This window comes from Salarias fasciatus, chromosome 20 (assembly GCF_902148845.1).
Source record: "Salarias fasciatus chromosome 20, fSalaFa1.1, whole genome shotgun sequence".
Lineage (NCBI taxonomy): Eukaryota > Metazoa > Chordata > Actinopteri > Blenniiformes > Blenniidae > Salarias > Salarias fasciatus.
In genome coordinates this window covers 17,658,031-17,679,152 of record NC_043764.1, presented here as the reverse complement: position 1 = coordinate 17,679,152, position 21,122 = coordinate 17,658,031, and the positions used below count along the sequence as shown (strand labels likewise).

General features: G+C 40.5%; 2 protein-coding genes and 1 pseudogene across 2 annotated transcripts; 2 read left to right on the top strand and 1 right to left on the bottom strand.

Annotated features, from left to right (window-relative positions):
• The first annotated feature begins 890 nt into the window (after positions 1-890).
• On the top strand, positions 891-4,150 carry LOC115408787 (cytosolic sulfotransferase 2-like). The gene is made up of 7 exons (XM_030119711.1): positions 891-1,069; positions 1,355-1,471; positions 1,608-1,717; positions 3,170-3,296; positions 3,393-3,490; positions 3,570-3,744; positions 4,038-4,150. The coding sequence occupies exons 1-7, from the start codon at positions 928-930 to the stop codon at positions 4,148-4,150; spliced, it is 882 nt and encodes a 293-aa protein (XP_029975571.1). The 5' UTR covers positions 891-927.
• A 1,068-nt stretch (positions 4,151-5,218) lies between these two features.
• Positions 5,219-10,506, top strand: LOC115408773 (cytosolic sulfotransferase 3-like; annotated as a pseudogene).
• A 2,929-nt stretch (positions 10,507-13,435) lies between these two features.
• LOC115408038 (cytosolic sulfotransferase 3-like) lies at positions 13,436-18,031 on the bottom strand. Its single transcript, XM_030118623.1, has 7 exons — positions 17,808-18,031; positions 17,290-17,418; positions 17,031-17,131; positions 14,328-14,454; positions 14,130-14,227; positions 13,862-14,036; positions 13,436-13,783 (listed from the first exon to the last, which is right to left on the bottom strand). Exons 1-7 carry the CDS (start codon positions 17,944-17,946, stop codon positions 13,671-13,673), a joined length of 882 nt encoding a protein of 293 aa, XP_029974483.1. The 5' UTR covers positions 17,947-18,031; the 3' UTR covers positions 13,436-13,670.
• Between the last annotated feature and the right edge of the window lie 3,091 nt (positions 18,032-21,122).

Below are 21,122 nucleotides of genomic sequence, written 5' to 3'. Positions count from 1 at the left end.
CAAGCAGAGAAAACTAATTAAAGGTGCTGTAGGCAGGATTTTGCTAGTCAATGCTAATATTTCTGTGTTTTCTTTGGATTAAATGTTAGAGTATCCATTGATAATCCTTTAGGAGTGTAGCATAATTGCACTACCGCGAGGGTGCAGCGTTTTCATCTGTCTCTATTCTGAGCTGAAAAGGAATCTCGACAGCTCCAGGTATCTTTGACCAATCTGAAGAGCCCCTGAGGCTCTAACCGTGATTGGTCGAGGGGTGTTCGTCGCACGTTCTTGTGGGAGGGGCTTAACTTGCATAAGGGCGTGATCTCAGAGAAAACAGGACAGGATTGGCTGTGCTGGGTTTCAAATCGCCATCTTAGATGGGTCAAATCGCCATCTTGCTTAGGTAAACCTAAGCAAGATTAAACAGTTGTTTTATGGAAATGGTCATTTGTTTTGATTTTAATCTGCTCAATTTATCTTCCTGAATGTTCTTAATTATTCAGAAACAAATAAAATGCAATCAGGTTTAGTGTTTTCACACAACTACAATCAACAAATTCTATTTTATGTAATGTTCAAAATCCACAACCATCCTCTTGCTTGCATAATAATATAAATTTCTTCTTTCCTGGTGAAAAAAAACAACAACAAACAAATCAAAACCAAAGTAACTTTCTGACTCTGAACGACGGCTCCTTTTAAAGTCATCAATGATTTATCGGGGAACATTTCACTGCTTTAAAATGTCATCAAAAACAGTTTAAATCTTCAGTAATTTTAAATATAACATGATTAAAAAAATGTGTTGTGTTCCCCAAGGTGCCTTTTAGCACCCTCCCCTCCAGCATCCCTATATTACAGGGGAGGAATTTCCATCCAGTCAGACTCAAACGCAGTAGAAAGGAAGACAGAGTAGGAGGGAGAAAAACAAAGCAGGAACTGCAAATGATGGATTCTCCTTCTCGACCAAAACTCTTTGACTTCCATGGAGTGTCAATGACCAGTAGTTTTACAGACAACTGGGAGACCGTTCAAAACTTTCAAGCCAGACCAGACGACGTCGTTATTGCAACATATCCCAAATCAGGTCAGTTTGTAAATTTGTACAAATTATCTCTGCACCTCTAAATTGCTAATTCATCTGTGTCATTGTTGTCTTCAGTTTTTAATTTGGTTGCATGGCTACCTGTGGAATATCTCAGTCTGCCAGTCAGTGAATATTGTAATATTCATTTGGAAAGTGTGTTTCATGTGATAAAATGCAGCTCAAAGTGCCACTCAGAAGATGTGGAGCTCATTCCACTCACTCCACCATTTCATGTTGTTGGATAAAGTACATCTTTGCCAAAGCCGATCTCTCTGCTCTCTTTAGGAACAACATGGGTCTCCTATATTCTGGATTTATTGTACTTTGGTCAGATGTCTCCGGAGCGTCAGAACACCATACCCATCTATGAGAGGGTACCTTTCCTGGAGATCACCGAATCAGGTCCAAATATTCATTCACTCATTTTCCTAATGTCAGTTCCAAATATTTACCAGATTTTCTACAAACACTGAGATTTATTAATCCACAAATAAGCTCTTGCCTGATCACACTTTTTTTTAAAATCATTTTCTGATAGGATTCAAAGGAACAGACCATGCAGACCAGCTCCCCACCACCCCCCGTCTCATCAAAACTCATCTGCCAGTCCAGTTTGTTCCAAAGTCCTTTTGGGGGCAAAACTGCAGGGTATGGTAACCTGTGTGGTGTCTGCATCATCTCATATTGGATCAATAGTGGTTGAAAAAGCAGATGATTGAAAAACCAACAAAACCCAAGGGTGATTGAGCTGAATAAAAATAAAACATTTCCTTGACTCACCCAACATTCCTAACTGGTGTGTGTTCTTAGCCTCACTGAAAATTCAGATAATGGATCTGAGCAAATGTAATGAAAAATGCCAAAACTGGCTTTCAACTTACTCAACTGACAGGCACCAGTGACACTGATGAGCTCAGATTTTTTGAGCAAATGTGTCACCAAAAAAGAAAACTATAGTACTCTGACTTCTTTCAGTTATTTCCAGTGTTAAAGGTCTAAGCTGGGCTCCTATCCTGTATCATCCAGGTAATGATTCAAGTGTTTGTACTGAATCAAGCACCATGAGTCCCAGGTTTTCATTAACTCTGGTCTTCTGAATCCTCTGAGTGTCTCAAGCAACCTGAGTTTATAAAATTAACGAAGCATACAATCACGAGCACGTCATGGTTGCTAAGCTCTGTGGTGTTGGAAATGGACCATGAAGTGACTCACACTTTGTTTCAAAGATCAAAGATGTTATTGTTGAGATCGTCTACGCAGACTCCCTTCCTGAAAATCTTAGACTTTGTATTTGTACCAGTTTTTACCTGATATCAGGCTGGAACTTAATGGCTCTCTTTGTGGTATTGCACATCATTAACTCCTTCCGCAGTTTTTCTCAGGTCATCAGTCAACCTGATCGTACCAACTGCTTTTCTGTTATGCCATCAACAGAAGACAATACAGCAACAAATAGTTTCACTTTTGGCAGATTTACAAGTCACAGTTTCATCAAAACTGGTTTGTACCTGTGTTGAATGGCCTCATCTGTCTGACCCATGTTGGCTTTGGAGATAGATTTGGTAAATGGATTAGAATGCACAGGACTTACTGCAGAAGTCTTAACCATTAATGTGGTCTTGAAACCCTGTAATATTTGTAGAAACTGCCCACAAGGAAGCCCTTTATCCCCATTATGGTTTATTATTGCAAAATAACCACTTGCTACTGCAATTAGGACACAAACAGATATTTATGGGATTTTGGTGGGTCAGATGGAATAGGTTCGTAACCTGTAAACAGTAGAACTAATAAACACTATTGAAAAGTCTGTGTAATAATCTGGACAGCTAGTTGGAATCAACTGCAAATCAACATTGAGTTAACACCCAAAGATGCTATAGAAAATAAACAGAAAACTGTTGGAGTTATTTCACAGCAGACTGTGTATTGAATTGTTAACTTCTATTTTCAGCAATGATCTTTCTGAACTATATTCAGTTATTGAGAAATTTTAATGAAACCTTTGAATGTATTTGAATTAATTTCCCTCATTTTGACTCTGTGCTCCTGCTTGACTGTCAACTATTCTTTTTTATCTTTTTTTCTTTTAATCTGCAGATGGTCTATGTTGCACGAAATGCAAAGGACAACATGGTGTCTTCTTTTCACTTTGCACGCATGAATTCTTACATCCCAGAGCCTGGAGATTGGAACAGTCACTTTCAGAAGTTTCTGGCAGGAAAAAGTATATATATATTAAAGGTGACATCATGTCAGTCATACAAAAAGAGATGATATTTAACCCATAAAACTACGTCCAAATGGCGTCCTGTGTCTTCAGTGTTGTTTGGATCATGGTACGACCACGTGAATTGCTGGTGGAAGAAGAAACAAACCTATTCAAATCTCCACTACATGTTCTACGAAGACCTTGTTGAGGTAATGTGAGAGTTCTGTCCAAAGCACCTTTCTGAAGCTTCCAGAAGTGGCAATGATGATTTATGATTGTTTCTTTTAGGATACTGGACGGGAAATAGACAAACTCTGCTCCTTTCTCAGCTTATCTCCTTCAGCTGAGGAGAAAACCAGAGTTATGAGTGAAGTGAAGTTTGACAACATGAAAAACAATGCGATGACCAATTACTCTGCAAAGCCTGGAATGAATTTCGAAATCTCTCCATTCCTGAGAAAAGGTACGGTGAATGATTTTATTCCGGCAAAAGTTGAATGGGCCATTTTCACAGCTCCACCACTTCCTGAAAATAGCTGTGCACATTCATTTCCTGTCTTGCATTATTGGCCAAAATGATTAATCCAGGTGTGTCTTGTTGCAGCAATCTAAACAAGACACACCTGGATTAATCAGTTTGGCCAATAATGCAAGACAGGAAATGAATGTGCACAGCTATTTTCAGGAAGTAGTGAAGCTGTGAAAATACCCCATTGGACTGAAATCAGACCTGACTGAGTCTTTGTGGTTCTGCAGGAATTGTTGGTGACTGGAAGAATCACTTCACTGTGGCTCAGAATGAAGAGTTTAATGAAGACTACAAGAAAAAGATGAAGGATCCCACTCTTCAGTTCCGCACTGAAATATGAATGAACCACATGTAGTGTGTGCAAAGATCAGAATGCTTTTCAATCAACTGGATAAGGCATTTTAGAAAATGGAGAAGACTGTATCATCAAATGTTAGAAGACTTGTGTAGTGCATTTTAACTTTTATTACAATCTAAGCTCTCAAACTGATTTACCATAAACATATACTCTAGAATAGAAATTATTAAATAGAAGAGTTTAAAAAAATAAAGTTCAAAACTGCATTGTTCTTGTCTTGTCACCATTTTTTTTCAGACATGGTTTAAGTGTTGATTTCCAAATGCTCTGGTGTTTGGCCAAATCTTCTGTCCACAATCCTGGAATGAACCAGTTCAAAAAAAGTTTGACAGAAACAAATGATTCAAAAATCAAAATAAAACAAAAAAATGTGCATTTTGGAGAATGCAAAGAATATAATGATGTTCAGGTACAAGTAGAGGGGGTCTGTCTGGGTCATCTCTTCCCTATCTTCTGTAAACTTTCATTTAGTGCTCCTGCTGTCCTCCATGAAAGAATAGGTGCAGTCCTTTGGGGCAACGAGAGCCTATTTCTTAAGGCCTGAAATCCTGTCCTGTTATATCCACCTGGAGAATCTCCCCTTAAACATGCTTTTTGTCCAGGTGTCTCCCTTTGAGTGAAACATTGTCCCTCATCCAAAAGGGGCCGAGACAAAATCTTCAGTGCTTCAATTCCCGAGATGTCTAATCAGTCCCTGGAACAAATTTCGACAATAGTGTTTTAGAGCATCTTGAGGTTTAAGGGTGACTAAAGGCCTTTTCATACCTGGCATTAACTTGAGTCTCTGATCAAGTATCGAGTACTGAATACAAGTGTGAGCAAGCACCAATACGTTTTCTTGCGTCTTCATTCAGACCACTTCTCGAGGTGGTCTGGCACACAACTGCTGGCATATGTTTTGTGGTGCAAACTATACACATGTTGAATGGTTCCTGGACAGTGGCGCAGTTGAGCTGGTGTTCATTTTGTTCGGTGGGACACTTAATCATTCCTCAATTTCAGCCAATATTCTCAGTCTTTACTTTCAGTGTGTTTATAAACCAGACAGCGATGGACGGTACAAACTTCTCCTCTCATTGCCCATTTCCAGTCAGGTCGAAGAATACAAGAGTGCTAAAACAAGACTGGAGATAACACTGACAGAATCCCAGGACCCTGTGGTAAAGGGCATTTGCACCAACCCACAGCAAGAAAATGGACTCCAGCTGCTGCAGTGTCTGATGCAAAATCAGCCCTTCGGCACCGAGACACTATGTGTTTACATGGGACTTTTAATTCCTCTATAAGTCCAAATAAAGCCTAATTCCGCTCTAAAATGACCATGTACATACCTGAAAACTTTATTCAAAATTAAGTTTAAATCTGAATAGACCGGCGGGTTTATTCTCCTTTGAGCGCAGAATTATATGCTATTTTGGCGCAACTTCATTCTGGTCATTCTGTGCATGGTCCATCGAGATGATGCAATTTTCCAACATAGCGGCCCGCAGTCTGCATTTCAACTCTTACAGAGATGGTTTATTTAACGGCAGTTTTTAAATGAACTGGATATAATGAAACTAGCGGAGCGACGGGCGCTTAACAACGTGAGCATTTTTAAAGCTGTAGGGTCAAAATCAATAGAGAAAGAAAGACGAGAAAAACACTGTTTACTTCCTGGAGACGTCAGTACTTCACGGCCGCCCGATGTCCAGATCACATGAAAGCCTGAACTTCACCTTTCAAATTGCAGACAAAAATGCACCCCCAAACTCCCCCAAGACAACTCATGTGCTTCTTGGAAATGGCAAAGAAAATGAAGATGTTTCGGTATAAGTAGAGGGGCTGAACATGGAAATGGTATATGACAGTAAAAGTCTTTGGGTAACAGAAATTGCTAAAAACCACATACACACAAACACACACTATCTAACTATCTATCCATCCATCTATGTATCTATCAGGATTGTAGCAGGACTGCGGTATTAACATTTGCACTCTCCTGTTGAGTCACTAGAAAAAAGAAAAAAGGCATTTTGTTTCAGTGGTGACCATTCATCATCGTTACACTGCCTCCTGTTGACGAAATCCAAACAAACATCAAAGATGGAATTTTAAAGATGAGTACCTGGTTGAAAATTACACATTAACAACAGGGTTGCCTTGATAATCGAATCAAACACAATTACCACCTTTTTGTACATACTATGACATTTATTAAACCTTGAATATATTTGAACACTTTTAATACTTTTTTGATTAACACATTTTAATTTAATGTGCTGTTTTTTTTCTCATTGTCCTACTGGATCCCCAGGAACCATCTGGGCAGACGAGCTTCCCTCCGCCCCCCATCTCATCAAAACTCATCTGCCAGTCCAGTTTATTCTAAAGTCCTTTGGGGAGCAAAACTGCAGGCTACGTGTGGTGTCTGCATCATCTAATATTGGCTCAATAGAGGCTGACAAAGCAGATGATTGAAATGTAGCACAATGTAGGGATTAATTCAACTGAAGGTTAAATGAAAAGAACAAACAGGAACATTCATTGAAAGTTTCAAATTCTGTTGATTTTTTTGTCACTGCTTGCCGTTAATTTCCCTTTGTTCAAGCTCTCAGTTGCCTTTCATTTTGTCTGAAACACCTGCCTCCCTTGTTCTCAGCTCTATTTCTCTTCTTTTCATAGAGCTCCTAAGTTTCCGTCACCCTCATCATCTGTTTTTTCTGCCTGAAATGTCTACCAGAGACATTTGAATGTATAGAAATGTGCAGATACTTCCAAATGTGTCTATTTTAGGATCATTTCTTTTTTTGTAATTCAAGTTTTTATTTCTTTTTCACAGCTTAGAACAAGACAAACAAAAACAGACAGCAGTGAACAATACAAAATGTGGCCAAACTAACATACAAAATGAGTACTTCACCGTATCTAAAATGGTTAAGATGTTTCAAAAATCTGAGCCCAGGATTCAACAAAGTTATCCATGTCATTATTCACTCTAGCCAATAATTTTTCATATGTTACAATTTTCTGCATATTTTCTTTCCACCTACTAAACTCTGGAGCAGAAGGATTCTTCCACACACTCAAGATTACCCGAGCTGCTGTAATTATCCCCACTTTTACAACCACATATTTACATTTAGATATACCTGGAATTACTGATTTATCCCCCAACAGACATAATTTTGGTGACCTTGGCACCGTCATCCCAAGCCACGCCCCTATCTGAAGTAAAACTTTTTCCCAAAAAGGATAAACCTTGTTGCATTCCCAAATAGCATGCATAAAAGTTCCAGTAGCGGAATGACATTTCCAGCAGTTATCATTTTGCATAATTCCCATTCTTTGGAGTTTGGAGGGTGTTAGATACCATCTATGTATTAGTTTATACTGAATGAATTTCCCTTTAGCCTCTTTGACAAATTTACAAGAATGCAACAATATTTTATCCCATTCTTCCTTATTTATAGTACATCCTAAATCCCTTTGAGATACCGTTCTCAGGTTTTCACATATACCTTTTTTTAGATTATTAAACAATTTATATACAACAGCTGCCCTATGCGCTTTACATGGCAATTCACAGAATTCTACAATCAAATTTGTTTCCCTCTTAAAATTTCCTTTTATGATGCAGTCCCTTAATTGTAAATATCTCCAAAAGTTACCCCTTCTTTCTACTCCATATGTTTGAATAATTTCCTCAAATGACATAAACACCCCATCTTTATAAAGATCACTTATTATATGAATTCCTTTATCAATCCACTCTTTCCAAAAAATAGCTCTTTTGCCAATCCGTACTGCTGAGTTATACCATAACGTGGCATAAGATTGTCTCAAATGTGACGCTCCACACAATTTATGCAGCTCTCTCCAAACATACTTTGAGTAATTGAGAACAGGGTTGCTCTGAAGATCTGGTTTGTTTATATTTGTCTCCTGGGATAAGAAGTCCATAGGTGTGAATGGGTCCACCCATTCCTTTTCAATTTTTATCCAATTAGAGTCAGATTCAGTTTTTGTCCAATGCTTTACAATTCTTGACATTTCAAAAGCGAGGTTGTACAATTTCACATTTGGAAGAGCCATTCCTCCAATGTCTCTCGGAGCCCACATTTTCTTTAAATTGACCCTAGGTCTCTTCATATCCCACAAAAATTGTTTCACCATCGTTTCAAATTGTATTAGTATTTCTGTGGGTATCTTCACCGGTAACATCATGGATACATAATTGAACTGTGGGGTAACCACCATTTTAATTACATTAATTTTGCCCCAAAGTGATAATTTCAATTTTCCTCATTTTTCCAAGTTCGTTTTTATTTTCCGAAGGAGAGGGTTCATATTAGTTGCCATCATTTCTTCTAAATTTGGATTCAAGAGTATTCCAAGATACTTCATGCCTGATGACAACCATTTAAAATTGAAGGCAGTAACATGTCGAGAATAACATGCTGGTGATAAAGGCATGCTTTCAGATTTGCTCCAGTTAATCTTATACCCCAAAATTCTTGAAAATGATTCTACACATGTGAGTAAAGCAGGTAAAGAGTGCTCTGGGTCGGATAGCACTGCTAATATGTCATCAGCATATAGAAATAATTTATGTTCACTTCCTCCCAATTCCACACCCTTGATGTTTTTATCAGCTCGAATTTTTAAGGCAAGTGGCTCTAAGAATACTGTGAAAAGCAATGGAGACAGGCTACATCCTTGTCTCATGCCCCGGGAGAGATCAAAAAGGTTGGACAATAATCCATTCGTCAAAACTCTTGCCCTTGGGTTGGAATATATGGTCGCCACCCAGTGACAGAATACAGGCCCAAAACCAAACCGCATGAGGACCTTCATAAGGAAGCCCCATTCCACCCGGTCAAAGGCCTTCTCCGCATCAAGGGAGAAGGCCGCGATCGGATCCAGGCTCGTTCTACTTTTATGCATAATATGGATGAGTCTCCTCATATTATCCCCTGAGAACCTGTTCTTCATGAACCCAACCTGATCGCCATTAATAATAGTAGGTAGTATGTTTTCTAGGCGTAGAGCAAATATCTTTGTTAAAATTTTGCAGTCTACTCCTAAGAGGCTTACAGGTCGGTAATTTGCAGGGTCTGAAACATCTCGCTCTTTTTTAGGAATTAAAGATATCAGTGCCTCATTAAATGAACTTGGCAATGAGCCCAGATTAGGATCATTTCTTGTAATTAGGTTTAAGTCCTGCAATTGTAATTTCAACTATCGTTATCAATTCAGAGGCTGAGGTGCTTCTTGATTAAGAAAAAATGTATTTAATTGTTTTCTTTTTCTGGAGTTCAAATCAAATCGAACTTTATTTCCAGAGCACTTTTCAGAGTAATAGAAACAACACAAAGTGCTCTACAGCATTTAAAACATGAAACAGCATGAAAAAGGAAGCCCATCCCTCCGACCACCAATAAATAATACAATTCAATGTGTAATACAGTAAAACACACACCTTCACCACAATCACACATACACACCAGCACACATACACATATGTACACACATGCGCAAACATACACACTCTCATTCAGTCTGTGAAACTGCAGTACGGTTGAATGTGTTTGAGTTAATTACCCTCATTTGGAGTCCCAGCTCCTTCCTGAGAAAAATCTTTTTTTTTTCAAACAATCTGCAGATGGTCTATGTTGCACGCAATGCAAAAGACAACCTGGTGTGTTATTTTCACTTTGAGCGGATGACATTTTGCTCAACCAAAGACTGGAGATGGGAACAGCTACTGTCAGTGCTTCTTGGAAGGAAAAAGTATGTAAAGTTGATGTTATCATGTCAGTGTTACAAAAAGAGATGATATTTACCCCATATAACTACCTCCACATGATGTCCTGTATCTTCAGTGGTGTTTGGATCCTGGTTCGACCACGTGAATGGCTGGTGGAAGAAGAAACAGACTTATTCAAATCTCCACTACATGTTCTATGAAGACCTTGCTGAGGTAATGCTTTGAGGGTGTCCTCAAGTTCAGAGCACCTTTCTGAAGCCCTCAACTAACCCCTGAAGTGGCAACGATGATTTCTGATTGTTTCTTTCAGGATACTGGATGGGAAATAGACACACTCTGCTCCTTTCTCACCTTATCTCCTTCAGCCAAGGAGAAAACCAGAGTTATGAGTGAGGTGGAGTTTGACAACATGAAAAACAATGCGATGACCAATTACTTTAAAAGTCCTGATCGGGAATTCAAAGTCTCGTCATTCATGAGAAAAGGTACACTGAATGATTGTTTTACAGCAAAATTTAAATGGAACTGAAATCAGACCTGACTGAGACTCTGTGGTTCAACAGGAACTTTAGTCAGTGGAAACGAATGACAAACCGACTCCCATACGGTGCTGCACCACCAAAGAGGTGCTGTGGAAATGAGGCTTTAGGGTCAAAAATTTAACAAGCATGACACACACACACACATATTTCTTTCGTATCTTCTCCTTCTTTTTCTGTGTGTCTTGGTTGCTCTGTGTGTTTGATGTTTTCTTCCTCCTTCATGACAGTTATCTGTATGAACTGCAGCAGTTTTTCAGCTTTGGAACAAGGCTCACTGAGTTGGAGACCCAGATCTGCACCCTGCCTCGTCTTGGCTAGTGGCTGGTGCTAATGTATTCTGTGTCTTTTTGTAACTTTTTCAATGGCAAAATTCTAATTATTAGATATAGCATTGGAGACATGTTTTCCAAAGTTGTCAGACACCGATCAACTTATTATATAGTCACCCAGCTTCCATCCCATAGAGCTCTCTGAGTTACCCTCAATTGTGGCAAAAAGTCACAACACAACAAAAACCTACAATCGAAGTGGAAAAAGGCTTTGCTCATGTTAGGTGTATATTTTTCCTGTCTTACCAACCATGTTAGTTTAACTTTGTTATACTGTAAGGCAGGGGTCGGCAACTTGGGTTGGCGATGGGCCAATTTTTGTTTGGGCAATCGCACAAATCTAAGATATTTTTTTTCCAATCTAAACAACTATCCACTCTTGAACATTAAAATAATGATGTCAGAAATTTCGTGGTTTAAAAAAGTACCTTGTATTTGTTACAGGTGGCTGTTTCACTCAGTAAAGTAAAAAAAAAAAACAAAAAAAACAAAAACAAAAACAAAACAATAGGCTGAATTATGAAACACCTGAATTATGAAACAACAGCAGCCTGGAGTTACTGTAGCTGCTGTCTTCAGTCACAAAGTTATTAAATAAATGGTCTTTTAAGAGAAGAATGTGTGTGAAATGTGGAAAGTACATTATAAATAATGATAATTCTGTACTGCCAACAATTTAGAACCATTTCAATGTTGTGAATGATCGCTTTTCCTGAGAAACGAACATATAGAAGCGCCGACTGTGAGTATTTACAAGTTTTTGATAAGACCTCTGATCTGAAAAGAGCCGGATTGTGACTTTGGAACCTGAACGCCTCACAGCTTCAGCTTCACTCCTGAGGGCAACACGATGATAACTGACACTGGCTGAACATCAAAATGATGAGAAAACAACACACAGAACAGTAAACAGCCACGCTAAACCCAGAAATTAAACCTACCAGAACAATGTTTCCCTCATTCTCTTTAAGCCGCCGCGACGCCGCTCAGATTCTTCCTCTCAGTACTGAACTGTCTGTCAATAACAACTTTTCCTGTTCTATCCGAGACGCTCAGCGTTTAATCTTCTTTCCACTGTCTCAGAAGTTGAGCTCGCGTCCCGTCGACTGATGTTGGAGCTTGAAGGAATCGTTCAAATCCAGCTAGTTAGTCGGTGGCTAACAGCTAAGCTAACAGCTGACTGAGACACCTGGCAGCAAGATGCTTTTACGAAGTGTCCCTGAACGCAGCACGGTGGTGCACGGAGCTGCGCGGCTTTCATGGTGTTTCCCAGCGTTCACGCAGAGGGTTTCAAGGTGTTTCACAGGTAATGAATGCGGTTTAGGAGGAGATGGGTACTGACAGGCTAATGGACGGTGTAACTGCCTCCGTGAAGCAACTGCCTCAGATTCTTAAAATCATCTGGTGGGCCAGACATTATCGTTAGCGGGCCGCCAGTTGCCGACCACTGCTGTAAGGAGAGGAAAAATAGCTTCTGAGAATTTCTTTATAGGAAATCAACTATTTTTCTCTTAAAATCCAATTAAATTTACTTACGAATGATTAAATTCTGCTAATAGTCTTGTCGGAAGAACAGGCTTTGGTTCCGGTCCAGGGGACAATATTTACTGACGGAACTACACAATAGGCAGCAGAGCACATAACTAATGTTTTGACGACTTCAGACCGATGAACAATATTACTGATTTTTGAAAGCATATTAATCACAGTCATCAAGCAGTCATGTTTTCTTTATATTACGTTTCTTCCTCAATCAAAATAGTCCATAGTCCGTCAGAAAATATTGTCCCCCGGAACACCTGTTCTCCTTTCCTTTGTGGCTTGTGGTTTTGTTGTTGTGTTGTGACTTTATGGTGTTGCGGTGTGGCGTGTGCAGTTTTGTTGTGGCATTTGCAGGAGTGTGTTGTCCCACATTGAACAGCCAGCAGGAAAATTTTCTTTCACTTGTAATATCTCTAAAATCAGAAACATGTTGACAGAATGATGCTGAGAAACTAATCCATATATTTATTACTCCGAGACTGGCTATTGCAATTATCTTTTATCGGGGTGCCAAAATCACACCAACATTAGCTTCTTATTAGTTCAGATACCTGGGTTGGATTTGGCTTGAGATATATACTGTTGGAGCTATTTACTAGTTTTTGAGTATTTTCGGAATATTTTCTTATTTATTTTTATTTGTGTTATTTCATATAGTGTTTATTTTGTTTAGATTTATTATTTGTTTATTTTGCATGTTTGGTTTGGGTAATTGGCACATTATTTTCTGTTAGGCTTGCTTTTGTAGAGTTAATTGGTACCACCTGCACTTGGAGGTTATTTAGGGAGGTTGCAGGTAGAGGATCAGCGTGCACATGGGTGGGGCTATGGTTTTTTTTTTTTACCAGAGCAAGAGAAGCAGCAGGAAGTGATCAATCCAATTGTTTGCTTGCCATGGAGAATAAACCATGATAAGCCTCACTGGAATTTGTTGGACTATTATCTCTTTTGCCTGCGTAAACCACAACCCGGTGCATCAGTGGCAATTTGAGGTTTAAGTTTTGATTTTTGATTTTTGTTGTACTCAGGACAAATAGCCACTACATATAGAAAATTTTAAATTAAATAAATGGCAAACAGACAACGAGCATGACAAGACCACTACTTCCACTTTTATTTTTATTTTTTTAATTCTTCCATTGAAGAATTTTCATTCAAGGACATGTGTGTAAATTGATATGTAGACTTTACTTTTTATTCCATTATATAATGTTCAGATTCTGATCAAACTTGTGTAAATCACTTTATAGTTCGATAAGACAATTCTCTTGAAAAAAAAAAGTCTCATCCAGCTGATCTCAAAGCATTTTGATGTCTGTACACACTTCCTATGGTTCTTCTCAAATTTCAGTGCGGAACTGAAGAGTTTGATCCTTCATCTTTGACTTGTAGTCTTCATCAAACTCTTCATTCTGAGCCACAGTGAAGTGATTCTTCCAGTCGCCGACTTTTCCTGCAAGACCAAAGAGACTCAGTCAGGTTTGATTACAGTTCAATTGATTTTGTGCTTTAAAACAATCAATATCCGTACCTTTTCTCATGAATGAAGAGATTTTGAAATCCATACTGGGATCAGTAGAGTAATTGGTCATCGCATTGTTTTTCATGTTGTCAAACGTCACACCACTCATGACTCTGGTTTTCTCCTCGGCTGAAGGAGATAAGCCGAGAAAGGAGCAGAGTTTGTCTATTTCCCGTCCAGTATCCTGAAAGAAACCATTATTTCCTCTTCAGGAGTTAGTTGAGGGCCTTGGAAAGGTGCTCTGAACTGGAGGAGACCAACAAAACTATAACATTACCTCAGCAAGGTCTTCATAGAACATGTAGTGGAGTTTTGAATAAGTCTGTTTCTTCTTCCACCAGCCATTCACGTGGTCGTACCAGGATCCAAACACCACTGAAGATACAGGGCACCACGCGAAGGTTGTTATATATACGGCAGTATCTTCTTCTTTTGTAACACTGACATGATGACATCAACCTTAATAAGTACATACTTTTTCCTTCCAAGAACCTCTGAAGGTAGCTGTTCCAATCTCCAGGCTCTGGTTGAGCGACAGTCATGCGGTCAAAGTGAAAAAAAGACACCAGGTTGTCTTTTGCATTGCGTCCAACATAGATCATCTGCAGATTAAGAAGAAAAAAAAAATCAAGGAAATCAAAATAAGAGAAACTGACGAAAATACATCTAGTGAGTCTACACCTTCACAGACTGGTTTGTAGGTTTGAATAAAATGTTTTCGCATTCAACAAAATGAAAAAGAGTAGATGCAAGTGGGCGGAATGGTCAAAAATTGAACCAAATCAACCCTTATTTATTTATAAAGCCCTTTTCATATAAAAAAAAATACGAAGTGCAGTTCTAAAAATAAAAATCAGTTTATAATAATGAAAAAAAACATAGCCACGCCTTCACCATAATCGCGCGCACACACACACACACACACAAATGTACACACACCTACATACAAACACACACACTCTCACTTTTGTCGCTTATATTTGGGAGACATGACATGGCACTGAGGACCATGGGAAACACCGTCCAAAACCGGGGGAAGTCATTAGTCTGAACTGGCGGGGCAGCAGCATTTTGGTACATTTTTTGCAGAGCAGACATGAAAACGAAAAAGCAATCTCGACTTTGTGTTTTCTCTTTAGTTGTGATTCGAAATGTGCAACATAGAGATGAAAATTAAAATCCAGTTTGGATGATTGATCATTAATTTAATTATGAATCACATAATGCAGCCATACCCTTAAAATTAAAAAGCATTTTGACTAATGCATTTTTATTTGATTTTTGGTCATTTCAATAGATTATATCAAGAATAACATAATTGATCTTTGAAACAATAACACAAGATGTTTCGGACTCCTGTCAGTTCACCTTCTATCTCCATAAACTCTGTGTGTCTTTTTGACAGCTTCTTGGTACATCTCCATCATTATAGGACGAGTGACTATGACATGCTCGTGGCTGTATGCTGTTAATTTTATAAACTCAGAGTGTCTGAGGCAGTCAGAGGATTCAGGGTTAATGAAAACATGGATTGAAGATGCTTGATTCTGTATAAAGAGTTGAATCATTGCCTGGATGATACGGGACACAAGCCATGTTCAGTCCTTTAACAAGGGAGAAAGAACTGAAAGATCCAAACTGTTTTCTTCTTGGTAACACATTTGAACAAAGACACTGAGATAATTGGATCCACTAGGTTGATTCAAGTGAGTGAGTTGAAGGCCAGTACTGACACTTTTCATCACATTATCTGAATCTCGGCTTGAGTTAAAAATGCAAACGGATGAGGAATGTCACTATAATTAAAAAAGCACCCTGGAATTTGACTTTGGAATCAAATGGTGAATGAGGTTATAAAAAGGTGGTGAGGTTATTATTTGAAAGCAACCAATTTTTGCTCACAAATTTCCAACAGTGTGAGAGACAGAAGGTTGTTTTCAGGTCAGCAGGTAACTTCAGTCATGTTAACTTTGAGCTTTGACTTATTTTTTTTTTTTTAGTAATTATCAAAATACCTTTTGCCTGATGATGCATTCTAATAGGGGTGGGACGAGACACAAATTTCACGGGACGAGATGTCTCGCGAGATTGAGTCCACGAGATCGAGACGACACGAGACCGGGGGGGGGGGGGGGGGGGGGGGGATGGGCAGCGCGGTACTCACATGCAGCGTCGGAGCACGGAGTTTTGGGTCGGAGTGCCCCTTGTACGGCCACGTTGCCCTCCGCTCTACACTGCGCCCGAGGCGGCCGCCTAGTTCCCCTATTCCCATTCAAACCGCGGCGCACAGACGACGCCATGACTGCATTTGCACTTCATGCCACTAGGTGCGCTGTTTGCATGTTCAACCTTATTTTACACAGACACCACAGAGGAAGAAGGGCGCTGCAGCCGCTGCAGGCTCTCTCTGCATGCTGTTAGAAAAAGAGTGTGAGCCGGGAAGACGTGGTGAAATGTGCATTGATGCGATGCACCGTTTTTTCAATAAAAGAGAAGAACTGAACGATCGTTTCCGCACATTTTCTTTACGTCGTATCAATTAAACTGTATCACAAGTAGTTTGTGGACTCAAAAGACCAAGATTCCTTGCGGATAGAACATGCGCAGAACAGTATTTCATGTCCTTATCGACCGGATTTTTAAATATGAATATGAGCATATTCAGGGGTTTGCACGTGTTTATATGGCTGTGCGCCTTGTAATGTATCATTCCGTCAATATTCCAGTTAATAAAGAGTTTTTGCCTTGATATAAACGTACTTAATCTCGCGGCATTCGATCTCGCGAGATCTCGCGGCATTGCAATCTCGCGAGATCTCGTCCCATCCCTACATTCTAACATTCTCTAATAAATTGTTAACATCTCTCTCGCTTTCTGTTTGATAAAATAACTTACCATTGAGACTGGTTCAGGCCACTCTGGACCATTTTCTAGCTCCTTTGAAATCACAGTGTTTAGCATGTCTCTCTCTGCTCTATTTAGCACAAAATACATACAATTCAAAATGAAATGAAATAGAGCAAAATGAGAGGCAATTGAGAGTTTGGACGAATGGAAGCAAAGGACGAGCAGTGACAAAAAACAAAGATTTATGTTAATAATAATAATGTTAATAATTAATAATTATAAATGTTCCTATTTTTCCCCATGATACAGAAGTAACACAGTTTACTGTACCCTGCAGTTTTGCTCCCAAAAGGACTTTGGCACAAACTGGACTGGGTAATGAGTTTTGATGAGACGGGGGGTGGTGGGGAGCTGGTCTGCCAGGTCTGTTCCTGTGGGGAAAGTAAAAACTCAGACTGTTAGGTTGTATTGGATAACGATGATAAAAGTCAAACTGAAATATTTTATTGGGCAAGAATTTCAACTTATTCATGGATATAATAAATTCAAATGTTCATGGGAAATAGGGTGATTGCATGTGATTGTCAACCTGAATCCATATTTGGGAACGTAAGCTCCAAAAAAGGTACTCTCTCATAGATGGGCATGGTGGTCTGACGCTCTGGAGACGTCTGACCAAAGTACAGTAACTCCAGAATGTAGGAGACCCATGTCGTTCCTGAAGAAAGGAAGAGAGATAGGCTTCAGCAAAAATATAATTTTTCAAACATCATGGAAGCATTCAGTGAGAAAGATTTCCTGTTATTCTGCAGATATGAACGTGAGCAGGATAGAGTTTGTCTGCATTATGATGGGAGGGGCAATGTTTTTCACAAATAGAGCACATCTTGGCTGCATTTTATTTTATGATTATTGTTTTACAAATAAAGATTAAGTTGCTCATTGATTGAGTGAGACATTTCACAGGCAGGCATGCAGCTAAAGTAAAACGTGAAGATAACAGGCCTGGGCGAGTAAAGAGTAAGAAGTGATCTGGTATTACAAAGATCTCCTCTGCACACACAGCCTGTCAGCCTCAGCAATCATTTGCCAAACTCACAAACTCACCTGCTTTGGGATATGTTGCAATAAGGATATCGTCTGGTCTGGCTTGAAAGTTTTGAATGGCCTCCCAGTTGTCTGTGAAATAAGTGATCATTGACACTCCATGGAAATCGAAGAGTTTTGGTCGAGGCAAATCCATCATGTACACGGTTCCTGCGGTTCCTGCTTTGTTTTTCTTTCGGTGGCTATGTCTTCCTTTCTGCTGCGTCTCTTACTGAATGGAAAGTCCTCCCCTCTGAGCAGGGGGAGGGAGGCTCCAGGGGAGGGAGCTTCCTCTCCCAGTAACAGCTCAGTTGTTCTACTCAGTTGACTGTGTAGTTACTTATTTCATTATCATTTGTTTCTCTGAGATATTATTATCTTGTGTTTGTCATGTTTTGTGGTATTTTGCGATTTGAAAACTCAAGCACAGGTTTTGATGATGCTTGATTAGTTAACCACCTACCCCAAAGCTAACTGAAGTTCCATATAACTAGGGATCTCAGTGATTAGGTAGTGACATGGGGGCACGTCGTTTTTCATATTTATAGTATAACTCATGCTGAAAATGTATGGATTTTGCAAGCTTAACTTGGGAAGTAACAAAGGCTTCAGTGTACTATAAATTGATCAGATGGAATATGTATCCTGAACATAATTACTGGTGAATAAAATAGACATTATGAAATAATAACAGTCAAATAGAAAATTTAATCAAATATACTTATGGCATTGTGATTGTAAAATCAGGTCAAGTTTATGTGATGATCATAGCACCGGCCAGTAATAGTTCAAGAACACAAAAGATGCTTTGATACTTCACTGTAAATGTTCTGTTCTCATTTATATCTTCTGTCGGGTACATGATCCAGTCACAGTGTAGTCAAGCATGAGGCGCATTATCTGTTGCATTGCTGTGTGTGCAAAGGTCATGAGATCAAAGGTTTTACTGCAGCTCGGCCTGTGACTGAGGTGAATTCAGTCTAGAATTGATCATTTGGTAGCTGTGCCAGTTGGTAGAGTGGTCGTCTCACAATCGGGAGGTTGTTGGTTTGATTCTCCATCTCCCATGTCCATATCCCAAAGTGTCCTTGAGCAAAATACTGAACCCCTAACTGCTCCCAGTGGATGGACTGAGTGCTGGTGCGTGAATTTGAATAACAATGTAATGCACTTTGGACTCTGCTCTAGCGGTGTCAAAAGCAACATTTACCATTTGAAACTCATCTCTCCTGAGTACTTCACTGCAATCTACCAGAAGATGTTTTGGAACACACACACACATACATATGTGGATCAGGCAACTCGTTGAATCCCCCGTACCTGCCAATTTAAAGGGACTTAAGGCAAGATTTGTGAAAAACTACACATGCATTTCCACTTTATTCAATGCTAATGGGTCGTGAAGCATTAAAAACCTAAAATAACAGGCCAATCCACGTATCTGTTGCCTTATACAGGCTGTGTGCCAAATAATTTGTTGCTGTTCGGGGTCCGAATTTCCCGCGCAATCATGGGGATGTGACGTAAATTGACGCTGTATGCGCGTTGCCGAACAGGAAGAACATGGCTGCCGTGGACACGGACTCAAACACTGCTGAGATCAGGGGCTGGCAGTGTTGCCAACTTGGTGACTTTCTTGCTAAATCTGGCGACTTTCTAAAGCCTCTTTTCGAATTTTTTTTTGTCAAAAGTAACTAGCACAAATTTAGCGGCTTTTTCTGCTGCTCTGGAGACGTGACAGGACGTCTCCGCTGTTATCAGCAAGCAGCGGGTGCTGCGTGAGCCCCTCTCCCGTCCCAAAGCACTCACAGGCGGCCAGTGTCATGCAGCGCTCCCTGCTGCAGTCAGAGCAAAGAGGAGACCCACACCACTCCTCCACACGTCACTTTGAGTCAGCCTCGACTGTCACGGCGCCTGGATGCCTGACTTCCAGGGGCCGAGTTGGGGCCGATTGGGTAAACGGCCCGGAGCTGCTCCACTGCGGCGACGGGAAAGCTCCAGCAGCCGCGGCCTGCTTCACGTGCCTCCGTGGTTATGCGGCAGGTCCCCGCGCGCTACGCGGCCGGCACAGAGTGCGTCTCCGCCCGGGAGCAGAGATCCGGAGCTGCCGCGCCGCGGCTTGCTCAACGGAGGCGCGTGAAGCAGGCCGCGGCTTCCACGGGCCGAGTGGAGCTGCCCCACGGAGGCTGACGGGAGAGCTCCGGATCTCTGCTACCGGGCGGAGACGCGCTCCGTGCCGGCCGCGGAGCGCGCAGGGACCCGCCGCATAAACACGGAGGCGGAGAGGAGCTCCGCGACGGATTTAAAAATGAATCGTTAGATTAATCAATGCATCGAAGAACTATTTCCTAGATTAATCATTACAAAAATAATCGTTTAACTGAGCCCTATTATCAGCGTTATCTCGTGAGTCAAAAAAAAACAATATGACCGAAGCCGGGCAGGCACCCGAATAAATGCTGGATATGCGTTTGATTCATGGAGGGAACTTCAGCTGCATTTGGGAGTGAAAATGGATGCTTACAAAAATCACATAATATGCACTGTGGTCTTGCAGTAATCCGCGACTAAACAGCAGGAGCATCCCTGGTGCAGCGCTGTGAAGCCGGACATTCTGTAAAATGTTTGTGCGCACTCCCGTGCCGCCTTGGCTGGTGGCTGCAGTTACCCGCAGCGCCTATCGCGGCAGCACTGAGGTAAATTTTGTAAAGTTGCCTTAAGTCCCTTTAATAATTATTCCTTAAAGCTAGGGTTGGCGATTTGAATTAGATACATTTTTTTAAATACTGGTTAAAATGATCTTTTAACCGATGGGAAGTAATTCATAGCGTGTGTTTAAAGTAGTTTGGAAAATATCCGCTATCTACAGCAGGAGTAAAACGGGAAAAACAGCCACCAATCGTCTTGACGGGACACCTTTTTTTAAACCAATCAAATCCCTTCGCCGTTCGACCTGCCCCCTGCGCGTACATGTCAATGGCGTGCACTGACCCTGGTTCAATGCGCGCGTAGAAGGACGGAGCGTCGTTGTAGAATGGCGGAGACGAATGTTTGGGGCTTTACTTACCGGTGAGTGCGCCATAACTTGGCAAAGTGCAAATAAAGAAAAACGAAGAAACGAAGCGCTGAGGACAGGTTACGCCAGGAATGCACTGGTACACGGAAGCGCCGCTCCCAACGGAGCTCCTCCAATGGGGTGGGAGCTAGGCGGAGCTTTGGGAGATGCTACATTCGTGCTACATGCTAGTTTTCCAAGATCGCCAACCCTAGCTTTAAAAATAAATGTAAATAAAAATGCTTTACATTTGCCAGAGACACCTTTCTTTTCTGCCTTTA